Source organism: Camelus dromedarius, chromosome 6 (assembly GCF_036321535.1).
Source record: "Camelus dromedarius isolate mCamDro1 chromosome 6, mCamDro1.pat, whole genome shotgun sequence".
NCBI lineage: Eukaryota > Metazoa > Chordata > Mammalia > Artiodactyla > Camelidae > Camelus > Camelus dromedarius.
This window is the reverse complement of record NC_087441.1, coordinates 9,415,420-9,442,413: the sequence shown is the minus strand read 5'-3', so window position 1 is coordinate 9,442,413 and position 26,994 is coordinate 9,415,420. Positions and strand designations below refer to the sequence as shown.

At 39.7% G+C, this 26,994-nt stretch overlaps 1 protein-coding gene across 7 annotated transcripts in view; it reads left to right on the top strand.

The window, feature by feature from the left end:
- The window catches only part of ARID1B (AT-rich interaction domain 1B), a 378,663-nt gene that overhangs the window by 40,244 nt on the left and 311,425 nt on the right, over nucleotides 1–26,994 (top strand). For all 7 annotated transcript variants that reach the window (XM_031456606.2, XM_064486535.1, XM_064486532.1 and 4 more), the window contains exon 2: nucleotides 4,103–4,297. In XM_031456606.2, coding sequence (XP_031312466.2) covers nucleotides 4,103–4,297 — 195 coding nt within the window. The remainder of the gene's footprint in view (nucleotides 1–4,102; nucleotides 4,298–26,994) is intronic.

Here is a 26,994-nt window from a genome sequence, read left to right as displayed (position 1 = left end):
TGTGAGATGCATAGATTGTACATACATGAGTTCATCTCTAAGTACATACATATTTAAAAGCCATTTTTAATAAGGAGGAGTTACATGAAAGTCTTACCGAGTAATAAAGTTAATTAGAAGCTGAGTAAACCTAGACTAGTTAATATTTTTAAAAAATATTTTTTGAAGAGTGATTTATTTATTTATTAAGTTTTCTTGGGGGAGGGGAGTATGTTTATTTATTTATTTTTAGAGACAGTACTGGGGATTGAACCCTGGACCTCGTGCATGCTAAGCATGTGTTCTACCACTTAAGCTATGCCCTCCCCAGGACCTCTTTGAAAATGGGTTGTATACATTGTGGGTTTCTTTCTTTAAGCACTTGTCTCAATTTATGGAATTAAGTTCAAACAACAGCAGTTGTGGAATGGTATCTAGAAAGAAAAAATATGCTTGAAATGACATATTTAGAGAAATATTTGAGAACTATTCATAATGTGGATGATGTCTCTGATATAGCATAAATTTTATGTGAGAAATGAAAATGGTGATATCCTGGAATCTATCAATAGAAGGTTAGACGGTAAAAACATGAAATTGTTTTGGGTTAGTTGTGAATATGGGAAGTGACTTGGGCATTATGTTTTTTGGAAAAGTCTTAGATTCGATTTGGTTTTTGGTTTCTTTAAGGAGATAGTAGTAAAAAGCAGGGGTTGAGATCCTGCTGTTGTATATATTTAGTGTTAAAAATAGCAAGAGTACACAACGGGATGAATCTGGATTGTGGATGAATATTTAATAATAGCCCATAAGGAGAGAAGGTTAAAATTAAATAATTTGCACTGTGGAAATATCTGTTTTCCTATCTGAACTCTCACTGAAAGGCATTTGCTGCCTTTTGAGAGGTAGAGATAATCTGTGTATTTCATGCTTTTGGTTTTCAGAAATCTCAGGGTTAAGCTAACGTTTTGACATGGGTGCAAATTAACTGAATTTTAAGTAGGACTGTGAGAGTTTATGGCAGTGATGAGACAGATATTACAAAACAATTTTAGTCACTGATAAGATGAATTTGCTGCACTGTTATCTATAGCATTAAAATATAGACATTGCAATCATTTTCCTGTTTAAAATTTCTGCTTTAATTAAGCCAGTTTGGGTTGCGCAGTGTTTAAAGTGAAACGAGCAGATCTGCCCTGTGTCCTGGCCAGTTCAGATGGAATGTGAGGATAGGGCTGCCCCGGGGCCCCGTGTTGGAAGTTTAGCCTGAAATCTGATTTACTCAGTCTCTCTGTGGGCCATTCATTCACTCTGCGGATTCTAGCATCACCAGCTCAGCCTTGATTTTCACACTTCCATAGAAAGTTTTATTTTTATCTTTCGAAAGAAAGTGTGGAAAATCATTACATTTTGCTTTTCTTAGGCATAAATTCGAATTTAAATCATTCCGGGAAAACTTAATTCTTAGTTTGTGATCATAGTTTCATGACATGAGGTTAACATGTATGCTCTGTGCTGAACTGTGAAGTTGGCACAGGTTGTGGAGCATCAGTGTATTGTTTGAGCAGCTTCTGTCATTGAAAGTAAACATTTTTCTTGACTGGTGAAAGTAACACAATTAGTTCCATGAAATTGTGAAATTTGAGCAGAACTATTTGGCTGACACATATTTTCATTCAAGTCAGATCAATTCCTGGCAAATTCCTACGAACCCCTCAGGACTCCGCTCAGGTATTTCTCTAGGAGGGCTTTGTTAAAACTCAGGCCCACTGGGATGCTCCCTCCTCATAGGGCCCTGGTGTCCCTTTAGGATGTCTCCTGGGTTGCACTGTGATCTTTGTTCAGACTGTCTCCTTCTGTGACCTGTTTATTTCTCCAGGATAGCCACTGACACTTGTCCATTTTTTGCCTCCTGTTCCCCACACAGGGACAGTGCACACAGTAGGTACTTCGTAGATAATGTGATGAGTGGATTACTCAAGTCATTGAAATGAGCACCAGGGTACCCCTAAGAAGGAGGGAGGGCAGAGACCAGGAGCGGGGGCAGCCTGGGGGTGGGTGTACGGGGAGGGAGGACTGGTGGTTCTTGGAGCCTCCCCAGCTTGAGTTTGGGGTCTACACTCCTGGCTCCCCCTCACCTCCTGTTCATGCCTCAGCTGCTGGTCTTCCAGGAGCCGCCCTTAACCTCTGCGATGAGAGGTGCCCTTGCCCAGCTCAGCAGTTACCTCCTGCTCATCAAGCGCAGGAGAGCGTTCGCCCTCACCTGTCAGATACCTGGGCTGCCGGGCATGCTCCCTTCTCCTCCGGTACATCACACCTTCTACAGCCTCTGACTACAGTTTCTGGCCGTTCTTTTGGCCTTACTGTGGACTCCTTTCCCATTTTTCCTTAAATAGTGTTAGTCTCTAGAATTTTGTCTTCTACCCATTGTTCTCTTTTCATATATTCTTCCTGGATCAAGTGCTTGAGTTTACACACGTCAGATTGCTTAATTCATGCCAGGTGCACTGTTTGACTTGTGTCCTGGAGATACAATGTGAATAAAACAAGAATCACTGCCCTCCAGGAGCGCTGTCCTGTATGCTCATTTCCCTATTTATGATACTCCCCAAGCTGGAGACTCAATGGCGACTCTTCCTTCTGGATACTTTCACCTGGATTTCTTATAGGAGCCTCCCATTTAGTGTGCAGAATAGTGAAAGCTCCCACCCGGGGGAGAGGGTTGAAATGCTCCTGTCCCTGCATGCTCTCTCTCCCCTGGTGTCCTACCATCTGGTAGGCTACCCTTGACTCCTGTCTTCTGTCACTCAGTTGGTCTCCCAAATCGTGCTGCGTTTCCATCCTTTTACTTAAATGTGGGCTTGCTTTCACCCACCACTGCTACCAGCCCAGGACTCAGCTCACCTGCCTGCTGCAGCAACCCATCCTGGCTCCAGGCAGCTGCAGAGACAGCGGCCCTTCCAAAAGGCAGATCTGACTATAGCTCTGTTAAACACCCAGTGGTTTATCCCCAGGATACAATCTGAAGCCCTTAAATTGACACCCATCTTCTGGCTTCTGCCTGCTTCAGCTGCTGCTTCTCTGCTTCACTTGGATGTAAACTGCTCATGTTACCATACACATGCCAGGCAGCTAGTCTCCCTTGAGCTTTTTTGCTTTATGCTGTTTCTTCTGCTTTGCGATACTCCGCACCGTGCCCCTTCCTGCCTTGAACTTGGCTTCTCCCCATGTACCGTGCTAATCATCAAGCCTCCCTGAGAGTCCCCCTGTTCTCAGTGAGAACATAGAGTCTGGCACACAGTAGGTGTGAGTATATGGTTTTGGAAGGAAGGAAAGAAGGATCCTTTGTTGCACCGCCGTGAGGGACTGCCCCCACCACCGCCTTGCTCCTTTGAAGTGCCCGGGGCGTGAAAGCCCAGGCTGAGGCACCAGTTCGAGCCCTCCTGAGTGGCCTCAGCCCCGAGGCCCATGGGCTGACTCACCACGCCAAAAATAAAACTCAGTGTGGTTTTGAACTGGTTATGTTTGGTAAGATGCTTCCTTACATAGGGAAGGTGGCTTGTGACTCATAGTCTGGGTGCTTACTCGTGCACACTAGTGATCTTTGAAAATTTTTACCCTAGACATTCTGTATTATCTAAAATCTACTCTTTCACTTTCTAATGAGCACTCGGATGCATTAATGTTTGATCAGGACTTGCAGACTCAGTTCTAAAATAAAGTAGCTGTTCTAAGAATACTTTGAAGTCAGAAAGGGTTCCCAACCACTCGGTAAGCTAAAAGGAGCTGGGTGAGATTACCTGTCATGCCCCTTTCCCATTTGCAGAGTAGAATTTTAGATGCAAATGTTTCCTCTCTGCTTAGATGCAATATCTTTCCTTGTATTGTTTGCTCCGGATCCCTCTTAATTTTAAAAAATTGCTAAAAGTAACAAAACTAAATGTCTTGTATCCACCTAGGTTTTTAAATTAATGTTCTTCTGGGTTTTATTTGTTAGATAATTGTTTTTAATATTTTCAAAAGTAAAGGTAGTTGTGTTTTTGGTGTATTTATTAGCGTAACAAACTTCCTGCCTTTGTAATAATGACTTAATAAGTCTACTTCTTCCTTAATTTCTCCACAGGGCAGCCCAATGGATCCCATGGTGATGAAGAGACCTCAGCTGTATGGGATGGGCAGCAACCCTCATTCTCAGCCACAGCAGAGCAGCCCTTACCCGGGAGGCTCCTACGGCCCCCCAGGCCCACAGCGGTACCCCATTGGCATTCAGGGTCGGACCCCAGGGGCCATGGGAGGAATGCAGTACCCACAGCAGCAGGTTTGTGCTGATTTCACTCCGCTCTCCCCCATAATTGGTTGTAGTTCTGCTTTATTTTTTACTGTCCATTGAAGGTGAGTCTTGAGAGCATTAGGAGGCATTTCACTGATTTTCTGCTTTTAATTTTCATAGTTTCTTGAAATAATCACAGGTAAAAATTTTTTTCCCCTTTCTCTTTTTAAGAAGAAAAAGTGAGCTTCTTAGCACAAAGGGGACAAAAATCCTGTTTGGTAGAACGCCTGTTATAAGCTATATTTGAAAGATGGGCCGTGTCATCATGTTGCAGCAAGTTATATAGATCTAAGTCCCAAAGTGAACTAGACTTTCTAATATTTCTGATGTCAGACAGTGTCCGATTTTGAGCTATGAATAAACTTCTTAAGGTGAAGTTTTAAGTAACTTAAAGATCTTTCTCATAAAGATGGCATCAACTTAAATTTTTTTTGTCTCCCAGAAAGTTAATTTTTGCTTTTGTTTCTTGACATATTATTTCTTCTGTACCTTTTGAAAAAGATTTCTGTAGTTCATGTAAGAGAATATGAGGTGTATCAGTTTTCTTAGGTTTTGATGGTTTTGTGTTTTTACTTAAAACAAACAAAAAAGACTTTTCTTGCTCTTAAAAAAGATCTGGTGCTTTTCCTCGTTTTTGTCTAGAATCAAGTAGTTGTCGTTACCCTAAAAGACTCTCTACGTCTAGCAATAGTAAGCCTATAGTCTCTTCGGTACTGGAGAGTATATCCTTGTTATGTAGGCCTTGGAAAAGAGTAAATTAGATTCAGACTTGTTAGAGTATTTAGTTACTAGGAACAGCAGAAGGGCTTCTGTGTAAATTCCCACTCCATGCTTTAACCTGGCTGTGCATCGGGTGATGCCCTGGGTGCTGTCCAGATCGGTCATTCCATAGTGTTGCCAGTAACCCATTCCAGAGTCTTCCAGTGCTTCCTCAGGAAGTTCTTCCCTACGTTTGACCAAAAATCATTTGTGGGGAAAAGAATTGGATAGAACGCTTGTTCTCTCTAAAGTGGATGTGGAGAATGATACATCCCACTTCAGATGCTCCACTGCTGTCCTAAAAGTTCATGAATAAGTTGCATCTGAGCCTTTTCTTTCTAGAGACTGAAAATTGTCTTTCCTCTTTATCTTAGTTAGTTCATCCTTTGGTGATGTTTTTATTTTAAGGGGGTTGTGAGGAAAGATGAAAGGAACTCAGCTTTTGACTCCCAGCTTTTTGTTCCTTAAATGGCCTTCGTTATTGTCGCAAGTTCTCACTCTTTGTTTATTAAAGTTTGGCCACTCAGAATTCTAGCAGTCAGTTGCATACTTAATTGTACTCATAATTTTATTCAGTATTACTCCTTTCTTCCAGTAATATTTTGCTGCCTAGAGTAAAAATCTTTAGTTGAGGCTGCTAATTATGAGACAGAGATAATTTGTAAATGATTGAAAAGTAAGGTTAAAGTTGTGATTTTTTTTTCCTTCTTTCTCGCTCTTTTTTTTTTTAGTTTGAAAGCTAATTTTCCCTTAGTTGAGAGAAAGAAGGCTGAGGCAGCTATAGCTGAAGTGCCCTCATTCCATGCTATAGCTGATTTCATTTGGGGGCTGACAGTTCTGTATGATACTCTGGCTACAGGGAGAGAGTAGAGACAGAAAGGCAATGAGAAATAGCAGGACTAGTAGGGGAAGCTGATGCCACCACCCCCTGTTTCTGCACTTTCCTTTCCACCATACTTTCCTGAAGTGAAATATGAAAGTCATTTCAAAAGGTGCTATTCATAGCAAGCTGCTGGATGCTCCTTTACCTTTTCCTCTGAATGAGTTAAAGTCTCCTTAGAAGTTTAAGACACTGGTTTACTTTGCATTCCCAAAGTGGGACTTTAACAATAGAGTTGTGTGAGGGATGATTACCTAGGAATATTTTTTCATTTTTTCCTTCCCAAATAGGTAAAGCTAAAACTAGAGGACATACATAGTTACATAGAATAACCTCAGTTTTCTTAGGTTTTTGGTTTTATTTAATCCTGATGGCTCTTACATATTTTTGAAATCCAATAACTCTTGGCTTTGTTTGCAGGAACAAATTGATAAAGATTACCCACCAAGTATTTTAGCAAAATTTTAATTAAGATTTTAGATTAAGTATTTTACTGCTACCCGAAAGAAGTGCCTAATTCCAATTAAGCACGGATCTTTCTGACCATGAAAGGACAAGTGTATCTGGTAAGAAATTGAATGCCCTGGCTGTAAAATGTCAAACTTCCATATTAAGTTTATCATAATTGAGGGTTCTAAATAATCTTTACTGCTTTTTCACCTTTTCATGTAGTTGTAATACAGCCTTGAAGTACGTTGTATCTTGTTTTGAGATCTAAAAGGCTAAGAACTGCTAATGCATTTTTGAGTGTATGTAACATGTTTAAAGGGGACACACAACACAGTACCAAGTTCATGTGATCAGTTAGGTGTAGGCTAATTAGTAGATTTGAAAAGAAAAAAAGAAATAGGGTTTTGGTAAAGGTTATTAGAGCACATTTATTTTGTTAGCTTTATTCTGTGTCTTTTGGTGAGGAATTTTCATTTGGTTGCTTTGTTTGTGAATTTTGGATAAGTAAATTTGGTCCACAGACAAGGTGCTGGCATAGTGATTGGTGGCTGGTCCTGTCCGTCTTCTCCAAGTGTTAATGGAGCTAGCTGAGCATTGTTGTGGTCATGGCTGCTAATGTTCTTCAGGGAAAAAGTTGAAAGATAATGATGACATTGAGTTTTTATTGAGTGGACATCACCACCTAGGCATGATTTGCTTTGGACGGCCTCCAAAGCTTCCTGTGCTTGGTTTGTGAACCTCTAATGAGCTGAATCCAGTTCATTTAATATTGCTCATATATTTCTGCAAAGGATTAAAATGCAGGAATTTAAGTTTGTAAATTGAGTTGCCCACTTACCAGCTGAGTGGTAAGTTGTCTTTGGCTCAGGGGTCACAGTTTGATTCTTGGCTGGCATTCCACTCCTGTGATAGGAATTTTAAATGAGTAGTCTGTTAGAAAGAACTGCAGTGGCTTACATGAAATTTAACATGCATAGTATCACTGCTTACTTTTTGTCTCTGAGGGTCAGGAGGAACTGGCTACTGAGTGTTTGATTTTAGTATTAACCTAGTGATTCTTGATTTGTATGGTGATAATTTTATTTTTGAAACATACTCGTGACTGGGTCTTTGAAGCATGACTGATAATAGCACATCATTTTGGTGTTTATTAACTGGAACTAGACTTGTGGTCTTTCACATGCTGATTCTCTCACATCATCAGGCAAATACATGGCTAAACAGATTAGTTTTGCACGGTGCCCTAAAAACTAGTCTACTTGGGTTTCTATTGAGCTGAGAGGGGAAATGAATTTTCTATGCCTCTGTGGAGAATGTTCTGCCTCTAGGCTCCTGGAATTCAAGCCTGGGGATGGTTAACAGAGTGCACTGGTTGATTTCATCTAATATAGAGTCACACAAAGAATGTATAATCTTTAAGGGTATTAGAATCTGAGTTCTCCAGATTTTGTTTTTTTTAAACTTAGACACCAGTATACCCTTTGCTGGAGCACCCTTTGCTCACGTGGGTGAGCAAATGTTTTATTTCATTTTTCTTGTCTTTTGTGATTATAATGTGTACATAGGCCTGTGCTGACTTGCTTTAAAAAAGACTTTTTCATGTAAAAGAAATAACACCCAGAAGAAATATATACCATAGCGAAGATACATTTATTTGTGTCAAGCAGATTTCAGTTATGTGGCCTGAGATTTTTCCTGAGTTATCAAGGGTTATTGAATTGATATCTTAACTGTCATTATCTTATTGTAGATGCTTGTATAACCTGATACCTGTTGGAATTATAAAACCAGGAGAAGGGAAAGAGGGCAGAGTGAGAGACTTAAGTTCATGAGTGCTCTTATAATGGGAAAAGATTACTTTTTTAGTTTTTAAAAACATATCTGTATTGTGAAGACCTTTGCAACAATAAGAGTATGGAGTATAATTGTTGTTTTAAAAGTTATCATGGCAAATTAAATAGAACTGAAGTTCAGATGGCTCACCTTAAAAATAACTTACCCCTTTCAGTCAAAATAACAACTGAATTAAAAACTGAGGTTCTTTTGAAAAAGACTTTAAAAATGAATAGGTGTTTGCGTTTGCATCTTTAATTCATCCTCTGCTCCCTTTGGATGTGTCTGTTTTGCTGTGTGCTTTCTGAGTAAAATATTTATTTCAGAACATAAGCATTTTATTTGGTACCATCTTAACAGCCAGAGCACTTCTTCCAATGCAAATGTTTATTTTGGCAGCAGATGTTTCTAAAAAGAGACAAACATTACAATTGTTTGGCTAAAATAAATGTTTTCTTTGGGGTTATTAAGGAGCCAAGCAAGTTCTAGGATTCCCACCTGTGTCACTTTATATTGTCAGTCTAGTCCAAGAAAAAAATTGCTTTTTAAAATATAGTTAAAATTATGTTTTGGTGTAGTTTGAACAATGTTTCTGAAAAGTATGGAAGAATGGGGTGAGGAGGACTGGTTACATACTTAAGAATTCCAGAGTTTTTGACATGAAATGTCTGTTTAGACGTATCTGAATCTGAAGTGTGAATCCAGTAGTCAGGGCTTAATTTTGGTTTTCTCTGAGAAGAGCTTAGACTTCCTATTTTTAAGGAACATAATTGGGTGTGATAGGATGAGAGAGGAAGGCTTGACTTAATGAAATAAAGGAAGGTTTAACATGATGGGGAGGAACACGTGCCTGGTGTCTGTTTTACATTCAGATTCCTAATTTTTGATAGTTTATATTCACTCAGGGACACCTACCTGTACCTGTCTATGCACACGCACACTTACACACACGTCTTTTAAGCAGAACATTTGTGTGATAGTGGCATCCTGGTGTAATGAAATATATCTGTGTGTGTATATTCAATAATATATTAAACATTTATTTTACATGTATATAGATATAGACACATATAAACAAAAAACAAACCAGTAACATAAAGGTAAATCTTTTGGCCAGTAAAATAGTGAATGCCATGTGATTTCTTTCTCTTGTGTTATTCACAGCATTTTTATAAATGCATGTTTTGTACTAAGAGACTTGGAGCCAAGCTGTTTTGCTTGTACACCTGAAACGTTTGGAGGTTTTTCAGCGGATTGCAAATTTGTATAAATAGTGGCCTTTTGTTGGCCACATTTTGTCTTGATTTCCTCACTTGTTCTTCATCAGTGAATATGAAGGTATTTACGGTTTACCAGCAAAATACATTTACACCTCACATTTCTGCTTCCAAGTAGATAGCAGATGCTGCTGCCTGATGCCAAAGTTCCCTGTAGATGGAGTTTTGTACCAAGAAAATACTTTTGAAAAGATTTGTAGATATGGTAATTTTTATTTGCACTTTAAAATTTAAATTTCTGGACTACTTAACTAGTTTGATTGATTTGCTTTTTATATTGTAGCTGAATTTCAACATATTTCGAAGCATTCAATGTGACATTCTTAATAGAGGTGTATCAGAAGAGATCACATTTCAGGTTAAATACAAAGTTTTAAACCTTTAGCCTTTTTCCAAAAAATGAGGAAAGACCAGGCTTTATACTTGAAAGTTTAATGAGAAAATGTGAAATGATTTCTCTTAGTTTGGAAAGTTACTTTTGTATTAGGAAGTTTATTTTGAAATATTTGTGGGGTTTTGTTTTTTTTATCTGAACATTTACATTGTCCTAGAGATTCTAAAAATTATAGTGTACAAGTCCTATTCTCTGTTGGTCATTTATACTATTTTGTCATTTACATATGAGTTCTGTGTATTTTACAACCTAAAATATCTGTTAAGCTTTTCTATTACATTTTAATTTTTGAGCTGTGAATCTCAAGTATATGCTTTAGGTAGCATTATAAATTATACTTGAGTATATTTTAAGTAAACTTGGTTTATTTGCTTTCATTGAAGACGCATGAAGTTGTGATATTTATGTTAAAATTTAAACAATGCAGTTAAAGCTAACAGTTCATATCAGTAAAATCAGCCACTTGCATTCCTTCAGTGCTCCCTGAAAAACAAACAGCAACAACGAAAATACCAGAAGATAAACTGAAAGTTAAACTAAGTGGCATGGCTTAGGCGAGTGGTTCTCAAGCTTTGCTGAAGGTTAGAATCTGCTACCGTGCTTTAAAACCTCCTGGATTGGATGTCCGTATCAGTGGCATCTGAATGTAAAAGCTTCCCTCTGCCTTTTTCTGAGCCCCATGGGTGACTCCCCTGTGCAGCTGGGGTTAACAGCCAGGTGACAGAGACGGAAAGTTCCTGACCTGCAGCCCTGCACCTGCTGAGAGCTTGTTCTCCGGCCCTTCCCCAGGGAGTCAGAAACTCACCACTGCTCTGAAGGGATGAAGTGTGGCCAGAACTGGAGTTGGGACAGTTTAGTCCTTGTCAATTAATGCTGAATCTGTGTGCAGTATTGGAAAAATCCGCACCTCACTCTGCTCATCTGCTGAATGACTTTGACTATAACATCTCCCAGCTTGTGTTTTCCCTTTAAGATAATTGTAAGTTAATGTCTTTTTATTTTGGTTTTAGATTTTAGAGTATTGTCATTTCAAATACAGTCTTCTGAAATTTATGGGTTGATGCTTGACAGATTGTATTAATACAGCTGCTGACCCAAATTCTTTAAAATTCTTTCTAAAGGGGAAAGAGCTATAGCTTCCTCAAAGAGTAGCAAATTGTTGCAATCAGTGCAATAAATTATTTTCTGACTTACTCTTTTTAAAGTGAAAATTTTCTCAGATAGCCTCTTTTGAATATCTGGTGTGTGTTAGATACATAGAAGTTTTTTTAATATGTAAAAAATCTTAAGGTTGAGCTGCTAACTTTATTTGGAGTCACAGAAAGGAATAAAGAAAGATCCAGCAATTACTTACTCATTTTACACATTAGTACTTTCTAAGTAGTTCTGAAAATAGTGTATTCTATACAACATTGGGATAAACTGTGTACAGTGCATTCTGAGTAGAAATAAGTTTTAATAAGATTTTGTTCTGTGCCTTAACTGTAACTCCTCTGTAACCTCCGCAAAGAATAGTTGGATGGCTTTGTATTTTAAAACAGGTTTTTTCCCTAAGGGTAAAATAATTTTTTTCTTTTATATAGTAGAAGGAAGTTATATTCTTTCTGGTAAAAAGTTGTTAATGACAGTTTGATTATTTTTATATGCAACAAATTTATTAAGGCCATTGGCCTTTACAGTTTTGAAAATAACTTTAATAAAGTTAAATCTGTTGTCGTGAATGGAATTAGAAAACCACTTTAGTGGAGAGAGAGGAGAAAGGGGATGGGTGGGAGCACCAGGAAGACAGATTCCAAGGGGGGAAAGCAGGAAGCGGCAGCAGCCTTGCTTTGTGGGGTTGCTGGGCGGACGCCTCACTAGCACTGGGGACCTTGCTCGGTCCAGGCTTCTCAGGCCTCTTAGAGGAACGCTCTCCATGGAGCCAGGTGTTAGAAGCTTCCCGGAAATACTGGAGCTGAGACTTGAGTGTGGTTACTGTGTACGTATAACATGAACATCCCTTGTCTTGCACAATCCCGAACCCAAGCTTAGTCACTGTCTACAACAGCAGGCGTTACCCCCCTTCCCATTTCCTATGAAAAAGTGTGTTCACTCTAGAAAACAGACTATTCCAAGATTTAACCAAATTGGTCTCCCTTTATTGTTGGTATTAAATCATTAAGAGCATACTTTTTTTTTTTTTTTTAAACTACTAAACAGACCAGTGGAATTGGCTCTTCAGGGTTAGTCAAAGGCAAGACCCCGGGTCAAGTTCTAGGAAGACTGCAAACATTCAGAAACAAAGAGTAAGATAAATATCAACAGCAAAAAGAAAGTATTGGAATTAAAATGCAAAAACAATCTGTCATTGCTGAGGTAATTAAGTTTTACATATTGGTCCTAAGACTGAAAATATCTAGTTCTACTTGGATGGTTGTAGGAGCTGGTCCCAGGGAGAGCTGGGGACATGTCTGCTGGGAAGGGAACCAATCTAAGATGCACCACAGAAAAGACAGCCAAGCAGGGATGGTTTCCCAACTCTGAAAGTAAAAAGTTCCTTTTTAATCAATATCACCATTATCATTGCTGCCAGAGAGAACTGGGGAAAAGGAAAGGATCAGAATAATTGTTGGTCTGTGGGCTGTATGACTTCAGAATACTTCCTCAAAGGGATCAGCCAGAAAGGAGACTTCCCTTTCCTTTAATTGCTATGTTACCTTGAAATTTCCACTAAGATTTTCCCATATCCCAACAATCTAGGTATCTTCAGCATTTTTACATCTTTGGAGGGTCTCCTCAGCTTTCTGGGCATCATACAGAAATAAGACTTTCCTTCTCTACTTCCCACCTTTGTTCCTTGCCACTCATTGGAGTCTTGGAGATGAGAGGATCTTATTGCCCAGGAGTTGGCCAAATTTTGAGAGTTGGAGAGAAGCTGAAAGGCCAGAATTCTTTCCAAGTCCACTGGGCTGCCCAAGAGAGCTCTCTTCCTTGTCCACTTGTATCTCTGGCTGAGTTCTGCCCCCTTCTTCTTCCTTGTTGGCTTGAAAAATAAAGGGTGGAAGGAGTGATAACGTGTAACATCACTGGTCCTGTCTTCATGACATCAGGTGTCTCACACAGCACACGCAGAGAAATTCCCAGAACGACAGGACGATTTACTACACACACGCAGCAGGTCAGGGGAGTAGTAAAGTGCAGAGTGAACAGGGAAGCAGAGGGACCCAGGAGGGAGTCCAGTTCTGACCACCACTGCCGAAAGCTGCAGAAATGGAGCCTTGAGCACTACACGGCGTGCGTGATTCCAAAGCAGGTTTGGCTGTGATGGGTCTAATCGGAAGAATTAAATCATCTGAATGCATCCTCGCAAGGGAGGCTATGAATTTGAGTTCTGAACTCATAACTGTGGGGGCAGAGCTTTTGGTTACAAAAATTTTTGTAAGGAACACTCGACAGTTCCGAAGTTTCTCCCGTGTAAAACTTTCCCTCCCCATCCTCTCCTCCTACAGTCTTCCTGACTCAAGAAATGGCAGCTTCATGCTTCTGCTTTGCTTATCCAGGCCCAAATCTCACAGTCATCCTCTGTTTCTCAGCCTTTCAATCTGTTAAATAATCCTTTCAAAATAGATCTCGAAACTGAGTACTTCTCACCACCCTCGACAGCTACCACAGCTCCCATTTGGATGATCAAGGGGACTCCAGAGTGGTCCTTCCGGAGGGTGTAAGTCAGGCTGTGGCACTGCTTCTGTGACTTCCCACTTGACTCAGGGTCCCCCAGCTCCCCTCCTCCCTCCCCACTCCTGGCGGCCCCTCCTTCTGTGCCTTTGGGTTTGTTCTCCTTTCTGCCGGGAGGCTTTGGCAGGTAAGTCTTGCTCTCTTACTGCTTCCAGCTTTCTGTTCAAATAAATGTTAGTTTGAGACGCCATCTCTGACTTTCTTAAGTAAAAGTGCACCCTCCCCCGACCCCAGGCCACTGTTCCTTCCTCCACAGCGCTTCCCCCACATGAGTGCATGTTGCTCCTATTAGGACATAAGCTCTAGACGACAGGGACTTGGTTTTCCTTGCTGCAGCCCACCATCCAGAGCAGTACATGGCCCTTCACAGGTATCTCCAGATTTAAGCGAAGGAGAGAATTTGCAGAGCTGTAGGCTCTGGCCAGCGAAGCCCACGGATCCCGTGTGCAGAGGTCTGAGTGTCTCAGCAGTGTGTCTGCCACCTGTGCGTGGCTGGGCGGCAGGCTCTTGCACCTCGGCTTGGCTTTCTGAGTTTCCGGGTGAACTCGGTGCTCAGCTCCTTTGCTGATCCGGTAGGAAGCCTGCTGACAGCCTGTGAGCTGTACTTTTAACCCTGTTTTTAGACTCCTGAGGAACTTCTGATGCCTGTGGTGGTTACAACAGGGTGGCTTTCTGCTGTTGCTTACTTCTGTGTGTGTAGTGCAGGGGTTGGCGTTTCTTCTGGCTGGTCCTAGCCCCAGGAGTAAGTTGGAGACAATGGCTGCTTTCCTGCATCACGGGTGATGTTCCTCTGAATTTGCTTGTATTGAGTGCAGTACCCTAAGTAGGGGGAGGTGAGCAAAGATTCTTCAACAGAGTTGAACTGGATTTGGCCCCAGTGTGATGTGAGCTCAGCTCTTCGTCCTAACACCGGTCATCTGACATTGCTTATTGGGGAAACCCCCGCCCCCCAGAATAGTTAGGATGCTGTTTATAGAAAACGGACGGTGTTCCGGTAGGGATTTACTGCCGGAGGGAAGAGAATGCCTTCACAGTGGAGGCAGAGCTCTGCCCTCATGGTGGAAGTATGAGGACTGCAAAATGGGCTGCAAGCCCTTTGTGGTGGGGGAACATTTTACATTCATGCTTATACTGGAATTCTGTAAAAGTCAGTGTTTATTTATGGAAAAAAAAAAAAACCTTAAATGTGACATTTCAGTTCTCCATAAGTGTAACTGATAAGTTGAACTCAGTGTTCTTAGTAGACATGCCTTGTGGGGCCAGTGCGCTTCTGTAGAGTTTAGCTTTAACAAAGGGTGTGTTACAGAGAGATTTGGAGCTGTTTCCCTTATGCCCACGCTGCACTGTAACTTGTTTCCAGGAGCAGAGGTCATGGCTACCCCTAGAATGAGTTATACCTAGAAGTAAAGAAAGGTCATGTAGATTGAATTTTTAAAAATTATTGCTCTCTGGTTTCTTCTAGCTGAGGATGTATGATAGATGAGTAATTTTCACTTTTAAGGAAGGACAAGAATTTAGTGCTTCCTGTAGATGTTGCCTCATCAGCCTCCTCCTCCTCTTCCTCCTCTTCTCGGGCCCATTTTCTTATTTGTAAATTGAGAGACATGGTCACTAGGGGACATCGGTAGCAATTGTTGTGCCAGGTATTATGCTAAGTACTTTTACATTAAACTCATTTAATCCTTGCCTCGCTTCTATTTACCTCCATTGTACAGACAATAATAATAGCAAATGTTTCTCAAGGGCTTCTCCGTCAGACACTGTTTTACTTGCTTTACATGGATCAACTCACTCAGTCCTCACGACAGCCTTCCGAGGTGGGTGTTATGATCCTGAGTTTATGGATGAGGAAACCGAGGGAAGAAAGGTTAGCCAGCTTGCTCAAATGTACGTGCTTACTCAGCGGCAGGGAAAGGACTTCCGACTCTTGACACGTTAATCCTGGGCCCGTGCTAGCACGACGTCTTATGATTCCGGTAAAACCGGAATGATTCTCACCACTGAGGCTAGAATTCATTTAATTTTTTTGAATAATAAGACTGATTATAATTAAGGTAGCCTCATTTTGACATTGAATATTAGTTTCATGGAAAGTCCTTTGTAAGTTTTACCAAGTTGAAATTTAAATGTTACATACCATGTCTATCACACTTGGAGTTTTTTTTTTTAAATTGAGGTGAAATTCACATAACATAAAATTAACCATTTTAAACTGTACGATCCATTTAGTACCTTCACGGTTATGTGCAACCATCACCTCTGTCTAGTCCCAAAACACTTCTGTCTCCACCAAGTGAGACCCCTGTTACCCAATAAGCATTCATTTCCTAGTTCCTCCTCCTCACAGGTCCCCTCTCTCTGGCAGCCAGTAACCCGTTTTCTGTCTCTATGGATTACCTCTTTTGGATATTTCATTTAAATCTAATCATATAATGCGTGAGCTTTTGTGTCTGGCTACTTCTCTCCCTGTACATAATGCTTTCAGTGTTCCTCCCTGTGGTAGCATGTATCAATGCTTCATTTGTTTTTTTGGCTGAATATTATTCCACTGTGTGGATAATACCACATTTTGTATATCTTTCATCTGTTGATAGACATTGGGTCATTTCTACTTTTTAGCTATTGTAAATAGTGCTATTATAAACATTTGTGTATAAGTCTTTGTTAGAATGCCTGTTTCCAGTTCTTTTGGGTATACACCTAGAAGTCGAGTTGCTAAGTCATATGATAATTCTATATTTAACTCTTTAAAGAACTTCCAGACTGTTTTCCACAGCAGCTGTACCATTTTACATTAGAATCATAGGATTTTAACATTGGTCTGGTATTTGCTGAGGCCAGGGCATCTTACCAAACAAACCCTTTCTGTATATCATTTCATATGATTCTCGCCAAATCTATGAGGTAGGTAATACTACTCACTTTACTAGAAGGGAGACAAAGCAGTGCAGTAGCTTGCCTGAGGTCCTAGAGCAGAAGCAGGGGGTCCTTTCCCCGTTAGGTAGTGAATCCTTAAAGACCATCCAGCCTAGGGCTTCTTTGTGGGCCGCACATGCCGCTAGTGTTGGGCAGGATCAGTTTGGGTGGCATGTATACACAGCGTTAAATAACGTTGGGCTACATAGTAAGAATTCTCTTATACATCTTGTCTTTCTTATGAACTGAGGTATGCTCTAACAGCATTCCAGAACTTCATAGCCCCTGCTGCCCATTCTTCATTTCCTAAAAAATTGGTATCAGTCTAAGAACCTTGGGCAGGCATCATTACCCAGTTAGAATGTAATCAAAATGTATTGTCTTCATAATATTTATTCTAGTGATCTTCTGTTTATGGCAAGTAATACTGGTGTTCTATCTATAGTAGCAAATACAAAGTTTTCTTTTAAAATAAAATTATTTGAATTTAAAAAAGTGATTCATTAAAAAAAAAAAAACAGCTCATACTGTAAGCTGAGTTTACTCACTTCCAGTTTAACTCAGCACACATACTGGATGTCTGCTATGTGTTCTATACTGCATGGGGCACTGGGGAATATAAAGATGAGGATAACCAGGTCTTTGTTCCTGAGATGCTCTGCAGGTAGGTAAGTTGAATGGTACGTAGTGAGTGCAGGTGTTGATGTTTAACCTGGTGCTAGGGTGCTGTGAACGCTTCACTAGGTGGGGGTTGGGAGGGGGACGTGGGAGAGAGTGTTAGACTTTATGTGTTCATACAGACTGATCCTAATTATAACAGGTCCCTGCTGAATTTTAAAAATTGATACCATTATCTGTACATTCATTTAATTTGCTTTTTAAATAATTTTTTTTCGTTTATTGAATTAAGAGAAAATTAAGGTCTTTAATAGTTTGATCACTTAGTTGTCACAGACATTTATTGATAACTGTAAGAACAATTATACGTTCAAGGAAAGGCAAGTATATAGGTACTTAGAAGATGGTGTGCTGAGTGAGTGCTTGTAGTGAAGATTTGGATAACATGCTCCAGGAACAAGTAAAGCTGCATGGGTAGGGGAGGCAGCTTCCTGGAATAGGTCAGATTAGACCTGGATCTTGGAGTAGGAGTTTGCTGGGTCTGGGAGAGGAAAGTGGGGGTGCTTTGCAGTTCAGTTAGGCTCTAAGGGGCTTTTTAAATTAATTTTTAAGTTTTTTCACATTTTAAGTTTTCACAAGCATAGAATTTAACTTTTGCCTCCAAATTTTCCTTTCATCTTTGCCAATCTTGGTGCTTTGATGGATCAGTTCAGAAAGCACCAGGGCTCCTGCATGAAGGCTGGCTGGATCTTGTTTGATTTTTAAGAGGAGAAGCTGCCTCCCCTTGCTTCGGCTTCTGGAATGGAGAACATTACTAAGCTATTCATGTATCAAGAGGAGGCAGAAACATAATGTTTATCTGTAAACATTGTTTTAATAAGTAGGCCTTTTAAAATGGCCTATGCTTTCTAGTAACCTTATTTTCTTCTGCCTCAGAGATTATGTAGAACTGTCTGCATCATACAGTTACACCTCTGTGGCAGTTAAGTTTATACCCTAGCAAAGAACCTGTGCAGTCCACAGTGCTGATGAGTTTTGCTTTTAGAAGTAGGAAGCTGCCAAAAATCTAAAGTAGTATTCAGATAATATAATCATACTCTGAACTTTTATTCTGGTGTGTTTAACTAGATGAATGATGATATGGAAATATATAAAGAAGCTAAGTTTTGAATAAAAACTTAAACATTGTTTATCGTCCTCTTTAAATGAGCTTACTAGTTGACTTTTATGTTCGTCTCTGACCTCTGCTTTTATCAACAGGAATGTAACAACACTACACCTCTCATCAGTTTTTCTGATTGTTGCCAGTTTCATGTTATTGCCCTTGATAACATATTTTAGGGCATCTTTTCTTGTTTACCTTATTAGTATTTTTATTAGTATTCATTATATTGTTCTCATATTAATGACAAGATGTAAGACTGGCATATGTGATTATTAAAAGTTACCCGGAAATCCAGAGCCACACATGAAATTAAGTCAAATAATTTCTTTTCAGGGTAAATCTGTAAGGGATGACTTACCTTGTTTTACGCTGATTACCTTATCCTAAGTCTAAATATGAGTAAGGAAGGTTGCAAATCCTTGTGAACTCTAGTGACTCATTTGCCATTTGGAAAACTAAATATGAACTTAAGTTTTGATGGCTTTGCCAAAGATGCGCATTTTAAACACTCCTACAGATAATGTATAGTTGCAATACCCAGTAAATTAATTACAAAGATTATATTGGAAAGGATGCCAGTGTCAGTGTCAGTATTAGCAAATGTTCTCTTGTCGCCATTGCTCTTTTACTTTGCTTAGTGTGGTTCTGGTGTATGGACTGCGGGGTCAGTTGATTGGGCAGTGTAGCTGAGCCCAGCAGTTTTTTCTTAGTGAATTACCACATTCATTCTGAAGGATCTTTCCTCTTTCTATTTAAAAATGAGTGCATGCTGTCAAAAATAATATCACAGATATTTAATGTTGGTTGGCATTTGGCTGAAGAGGGCCCACAGCGTGCCCATCAGGCAGTATAAAGGGCCTGCCATGGAGAGGCTTGCAGGCTAGTGGAGGAGGCAGGTACAGTGAAAAGGTAAAAATTTCCTCAATAATATGTGTATAGACTTGAAATAAAAGCATTACAAGGCTTCTTGAAAAAATACCAATGCCTTCTTTGCCTCCTTGACTATGAGTTCCGTTTCCTGGAGGCCATTTTCAGCTCTTAATGTTTTATTCTGGTTCTTAAATCCATTTCTAAATGACATAATTATGTTGCTATTTTTTCTTTTTTTCAAAATTAGACTGTATCCATTAATTTTAACTATGTAAAAGTTACCTCTTTTACACTGTCCTGCCTTACAATTCCCTTTCCTTTTCTTGTCCCGTTAAGGCTAAATCAGCATTCAGTGTTTACATTAAGAGGGCTATATAAATGCCTGCAGTTGAGACATAAGCTGTGAATATATTTCCTTAATATACAACTTTTATTATCCTGGAGTTGATAATTGCCTCATTGGTTTACTTTTGAAAAATGTATATATAATCATTTTATCCTCCTCTTGTGATAGAACTGTACAGTTCCTCTCAAGAAGGTGGAACCCATCAGTTACCAACTCTGTTGAATGTTTTTCAAGTTCGTGGATGTCCACCATTTGGCCATTTGTTGAATAGCTATTTTATGTTTGGAGAAATGCCCACGTTTAAAAGCTCTGCCTCTCCAGTTTAGAATTCAGAACTCAAAAATAGCTTTCCTTGCAGCTAGGATGCATTCAGATGATTTAAATTCTTTCAGACTGACCATGGCAGATTTTGATCTAGAATGAAGCATGTTGCTTTTTCCAAATTTCTGTGGCTTTCGGCAGGCAGCAGTTGAGTCCCTGGTCAGAACTGGAATTCCTCTGCCTTGTTCTCCGTTCTTACTCTGTTAGGCTCATGACCTGCTGCGTATGTGTAGTAAAATTTCCCTTAACTATCATTCTTAGAATTACCTTGGCCTCAAACTCAATTTTCTGAATCCATGTCTTCAGGTATTTCCTCATTTTAGTGGGGTATGTTCTTTAGAAGCTTCTTAAGAAGGGTGCAGGAGAGGAAAGTTTCCCTGCATGTCAGAAAGATGCCATTTCTACCATCACACTTGATTGGTTGGTTGGTTGTGTATAGAATTCTAGATTGGAAATAATTTTCTTCAAAAGCTATTGTTCCATTGTCATCTAAGCTTTGAGAATTTCTGTTGAGAAATCCAGTGCCTCATCTTTTATATGTCACCTATTTTTTTCCTCTTTGGTAACTTTAGAAGCTTTTTATTTCTCGGATTCTAAGATAGTGATGAACCTTGGAGTTGGTATTTTTCTGTTCATTTTGCTGGACCAATCCAGTGTGAAACTCAGTTCTGGGAATTTTTTGGAAAGGGGGACTGTCATTTCTTTATTAATTTCCTCATCTTGATCTTCTCTGCTCTTACTATCTAGAACTCTTGTTAGTTGGGTGTTAGAAATACTAGATTGATTATTATTATTTCTTAAGCTTTTTCTTCAGTCCCTTTTTCATCTCTGTCTTTTTTGTTCTATTTCTTGGTAGATAGTCTGAATTTGGTTTCCAGTCCCTCTTATGAATTTTTAGTTTTTGTTATCGTAGTTTCACAAACTACTTTTGTCTGCTTATTTGCCTTGTTAAAAATGCCATCTTACTTTCCACAAACTTACTTTTGTCTGCTTATTTGCCTTTTTAAAACTGCCATCTTATTCTTATCTTATGGATACAGTAGCTTATCTCACTGAAGATCATTTTAGGACCTTTGTTTTTGAAGATCTGCTCTGTAGTTCTCTTTGTCTGTTTCCTTTGAGTCCTTACTATCTTTACCTACTGTCTTACCTGTCTTGAAATCTCTGGCATAGCAGTTTGGTGCACATGGACACTGAGAACTGATAAGAGTGCTCTGTGTCCTGGGGCAGGTGTGCCACGGTGGGTCTGGGTGATGCGGAGGGGATCAGACCGTTTCGTTTGAGAACCCTCAAATGTTGTTATCTGTATTCCCCCCTCCCCCCAGAAACTCATCCAGTGAGGCCATCAGGGCGTCTGGAGGCCAATGTGTGTGTGTGTGCACGTGTGTTTGTGTTGTGTGTGTATTTTCCACTTAATCCTCTCTTTTCCATTGACTCCTCCACTGCCAGCCTCTCCAGATGGTAATCCTCTTGACTTCTGACAGGATTGGGGTGAGGATTAGGAAGGAGGGGGCTCTGAATTCTTCTTTACAGATATTTCATCCAGCCCCCTGCCACCCTCTGATTCCTGAGTCTTTGGGGTTCTGAGCTTTAATTAGTTTCCTTCTTATCTTCTCACCTAGAACAAATTAAAACTTTAATTATCGCTTGTCTGTCTGCTTTTCTCCTTCCAAAAATTTTTTGACCTCTCTTACCTGCTGTCATCTCATCTTAGGCTTTCTTTGTCCTTGTGGATTTATAGTTTAAAACAATTCCTTTACCCTTATTTTAAGGGGGTTCTATGAGGGAGTAGAGAGAAACATGGTTATTTAATCTGACATATTTACTGGAAATCTCCATAAAAACATCTTTAATAAAGCAGTTTTTTCCGTACCAATGTGTTGTCAACTTTAAGAGGTTTTCACAGTGTGCTACCTGATAATACACTAGACTTTTCAGTGGCTCAAGGAATTTGTAGACTAAGAATAAACCTATGAATAAATGAATTGAACAGCACAACTGGAGTGTCCTCTGGTTGGCATGGAGCCTGGCCTGAGGAGGCTGTGTGAGGCGGGGGTGGCCTTTGTTTAGATTAGCCAGGAAAAGCCTCATGGAATTCAGGAAGTGCTGCTGGGGGAAAATGATCTCCCCAGCTGTGTTTAGGACCGAGCGAAAGGGAGGTCGGAAGTAGGAAGGCCTGTGAGGCTCCCTCACACCATCCAGAGGAGAAATCAGTGCCTCTGTCTGGAGAGAAGTTTCCCAGTGAAGGGGAACTAAGAGGAGAGGCTAGTTGAGAGAGGTGATGTGAAGGGGAAAAAAAAATCAGAGGTTAACTGCATATGAGAGCAGACATTTTAATGACATTTAGTTCAAAGATGATCTTAATTTTTTCAGTTTTAAGGATACGTTGCAAGTGAATACAGTCTGTAATAAAATTATTAATGCAAATCTACAAGTAGATAACATTTTTCTGGTTGCCCTTTGCTTTTAAGAGAAAAAACAGCAAGTTAAATAAAATGCTTTAATAAGCTTATATTTAGAAAGAAATACCTGACTGTAGACCTGGGCCTTTGCAAACTCTGGGTGCCGTCCGCCTGCAGGGAGCAGCAGCAGTCCTCCCCCACCTGCACCCTGGAAGCCTCCCGAGGGTCCAGGAGACCCAGCAGTAAAGGGGAGGCGGCTGTGCTTGGAGCCCCACTCTCCTGCCTCCACCTTGTCCTGCTGTTGTGCAGTCCTGCTTTCCAAACTGAGAGTTAGAGTCATGACAGAGACTTCTGAGAACCTGCAGTTCTCAAAGAAAGATGAAATGGGGTTCATTTAAGGCAGAAAACTTTACTAACGTCTATGTTTACATGTAATTTTTCACAATAAAGGATGAAACTAAAAGTACTTTCTGATTAATACTTATTTACCCAGAGAATTACATGAACTGTGGCAGCGTGTCCTTGAGCACGTCAGCATTTTGACTGTGATCTTGCTGCGTTTGAGTTCTGTCTGAAGGAACAGCCTCATGGTATCTGTATGTGTGGCCTGGTAACGAGACCAGTGTGAAGCTAAGAACAGCAGCAGCAAAGTGTTAGAGTAATTATAACAAAAGTCGAGTCTGTAGCCTTCCGTGTCAGGAATAAAGAAGAAGGGTCGGGTTTATTTGGCCAGTGTTTGGTGTTCGCGTTGCCGTTGATATAACTGTACATATGGTCTTTCAGAGAGATTGTGCCTTTCACAGTGAAGTATCTGCCCACTTCTGTCAGCTCTCACGAATGTTATCTTTTTATGTCTCCATCACTATTAAATCACTGATTGGTAATTAGGATACTTCTGGGAAAAAAATCTTACATATCGACCACCATCCTGGCTGGAGGTGGTTGTGGTTCTTCCCTGAACGTTTTGGTGCCCTGGTGTTGGCCTCATCCTCAGGCCCTCTTAAATTAAAAATACCGGTGTGTGGTCTTGCCAGCTGGCCAGAGGCCAGGCTTTTTATAGCCTTGTCTGGCCTGGGAATGGAGCTTAGCACTGAGGGGAGGTGTGGGAGTGGCCTTGTGGGTAGGGTCTTCTCTGGCTTGGGAGGCCCTGCTGCCATCCTGTCTTAGCCCTGTCATCCTAAATAAAATACATCTGTAATCTGATACCAAACCCCCTCTCCCCATGCCTTTTGGTAAGATGTTTGTTAAACTAACCAAGGAGACAACTTGAAGTAAGATTTCCCATTATTTTTGAAGCCTGTTGTACCATCTGCTAGGGAGAAACTTTGCTGCCTAAGTACATATATTTTTACTAATTAATGAGCACCAGGTTCCTAGCGAAACATGTTTATTAAATGTCAACAACTTGGGGACATTTAGTCTTCATTTTTGGTCTCCGTGTCCAGTGGCATTTTTCCTAAATTATGTCCAGAATTTCCTTGGGATTATGCATGCTGCTTTTTATTCTAAGTTGTTGCTTGCAATTTCCTGTGATTTATTTTCATAGTTCTTCCTCCTCCTCCCCTAACAATATCTAGAAAACCATTTTTATCTTTTCTCCCTACCGTTTTTCCTGGATGCCATTTCATACACGAAAACCATAAGGTTAAAGTAATAAAAGCCATTCACACATTGTTTTGATTTTTATTAAATTTGATGAAGTGAGAAATGATGATGCAGAATTTTCATTGGAAGTAATTTTCAGGCCATGTACTTTAGTCAGTCATGACATGCGACCCAGCGCTAAGACTTAAGTAACATTCTGCTGTTTAATATTTGTAACCCACAGAAGCTTCTGCAATAACAGTTTAGAAGAGTCAACATTTAAACACCTCTTTGTATGTTCTGTCCTAAAGAGCAGACGATCAGATTGATTTTCTCTCTCCTCTCTTACCACTTGATGGAAGGGGAAAAAGAAGAAAAAGACAAATATTTGTGTGGGTTTGGGGGAAGGGGGAGGTGTTTTGTTTTGTTTTGTTTTTTTAGAGCTCTTGAGGAGCATGGTTGATAAGCCAATTGTAACAGTTTGTTTGGAGCTGGAGGAAGGGAAACCGTGTCGTTGTCCCTGACACTGATGACTGAAGGACAACTGTTCACTTTCTCTTGCGGATTAAAAATGCATGAGAGTACCTTTTTGACACTGAGTTTGCTGAAACATCACTGCTGTCTTTTTTGTAACATTTTTGTGGATGCTTTTGTGCAAAGTAGTGTCTGTCAGAACTTGTAGTATCCTTGCAGGGTTGTCGTTGAACAGGTAGCTCTGGACAGGTTTTAGCATCTATGTAGTTACTCGGCACAGGGCTGCCTGTCACTGGGAGAGAATGTCTTGCTTACCTGTCTCTAAGTTGATGGACAAAGAACTATAGCAGTTTACATACTGCACTGTACACAGTCGCCACATTCTCATTTTGAATCATCACTTCTTTTTCTGAAAATAGAGAAGATGGGCCACGGTAGTGGGAAAGTCTTCACAATACTGGAACAGTTGATGATTAGTTCGAAGACCTGTATTTTGCTGGTCATTGTGAACTTAGCTATTTTGATTGTGGCAATTCTGATGATTTTGGATTTCAGCATTGTCCTTCAGGACTGAATTCTCACAAGAAACTGCATAAATTTTTTTTTGAGGAACTGTTTCTAAAATGCAAGTGGCTTTTGTAAATTCATACTGTAAATTCCTAATTTTGTAGGATGGAAAGTCCATAAAAACAATCCTATTTTTTAAAAATTTTATTGAGTTATAGTCAGTTTATAATTTTGTATCAATTTCCAATATAGAACACAATTTTTCAGTTATACAGGAACATACATATATTCATTGTCACATACTTTTTCACTGTGAGCTACCACAAGATCTTGTATACATTCCCCTGTGCTACACAGTATAATCTTGTTTATCTATTCTACTTACACCTGTCAGTATCTACGAATTTCAAACTCCCAGTCTGTCCCTTCCCAACCCCTCCCCCCTGGCAACCGCAAGTTTATATTCTATGTCTATGAGTCTGTTTCTGTTTTGTATTTATGTTCATTTGTCTTTTTCTTTTCTTTCTTTCTTTCTTTCTTTTTTTTTTTTTTGTTTTTAGATTCCACATACGAACAATCTCATATGGTATTTTTCTTTCTCTTTCTGGCTTACTTCACTTAGAATAGTATTTTCTAGGGACATCCGTGTTGCTGCAAATGGCGTTATGTTGTCATTTTTTATGGCTGAATAGTATTCCATTGTTTAAATATACCACGTCTTCTTTATCCAGTCATCTGTCTATGGACATTTAGGCTGTTTTCATGTCTTGGCTGTTGTAAATAGTGCTGCTGTGAACATTGGGGTGCAGGTGTCTTTTTGAAGTAGGGTTCCTTCTGGATATATGCCCAGGAGTGGGATTACTGGGTCATATGGTAAGTCTATTCCTAGTCTTTTGAGGAATCTCCATACTGTTTTCCAAAGTGGCTACACCAAACTGCATTCCTGCCAGCAGTGTAGGAGGGTTCCCTTTTCTCCGCAGCCTCTCCAGCATTTGTCATTTGTGGACTTTTGAATGATGGCCATTCTGACTGGTGTGAGGGTGATGCCTCATTGTAGTTTTGATTTGCATTTCTCTGATAATTAGTGATATGGAACCATTTCCAACTCTTGTTGTTGCACATGGTAGTATCTTTAAGTAAATGAGGTACATGTAACTACAAATAGATATGCTTTATTTCCAGGGAAACAACAAACTTTACATTTTGGGGTGAATGGAAGAATAGTCTGTCTCCTGATAACAAAGTACTACTTTTGAAGAAGATTAAAACGTTTTGAAATGCTTACTGCAGAAAGTAAAAGGCTAAAAAAGCCTCTGAAATCTGACTTGTCAGAGATAACAAGTCTGCTGTGTGTATGTCTAGTTATTCTTTTTTTTTTTTTGAGGGGGGAGGTAATTACGTTTGTTTGTTTATTTATTTATTTATTTATTCATTCATTCATTCATTCATTCTTAGAGGAGATACTGGGGATTGAACCCAGGACCTCATGCATGCTAAGCATGTGCTCTAGAGCTTGAGCTATATCCTCCCCCTTATGTGTACTTCTAAATGAAGTACGATGTTACACATCTTCTTCTACCACTCGCTGTCCTTGCTTAATGTATTGTAGACATTCCCTCCCTGTTTTCATTATCCATCATCATATTAGATAATGCTGCACAGTATTCTTTTTAGATATATCTTCATTTATTTAGCCAAACTTCTGATTGAAGACTATTTGAGTTGATTCCAGCATTTAACTATGACAAATGATGTTGCAAAGAATGCATTTTGGAGGGGAAAATCTCTCAGGATTAATTTTTGTTTGGAGACGGAATTTTTTGTCATTTAACTTCCTCATATTGTCTTTGATCTGCAAGTGAAAAGCTTTCCTTTACAGGAAACGAGTTTAAAAATTTTTAAATTTTGCTTGCATTTTATAATAGATGATTAATAAAATGATAAATTGTCTATTTTGTGTGAACATTATTTCCTCCTGTTCTATGATCTGCACTGAATACCATAATGTTAGGAAACTTCTCTGAGCTTATCTATTGCCTTCGAATTCTTTTTGATTTTGTAGTCAAAACAATAGCTAAATGAAAGTCTAGAAAGTGGATAATGTCCACTGGTCAGTAATTTTTTGAACACTGTTCCGTGCAAAGTGCTCAGCAAAGTGTGAGAAAGTTTCTGTCG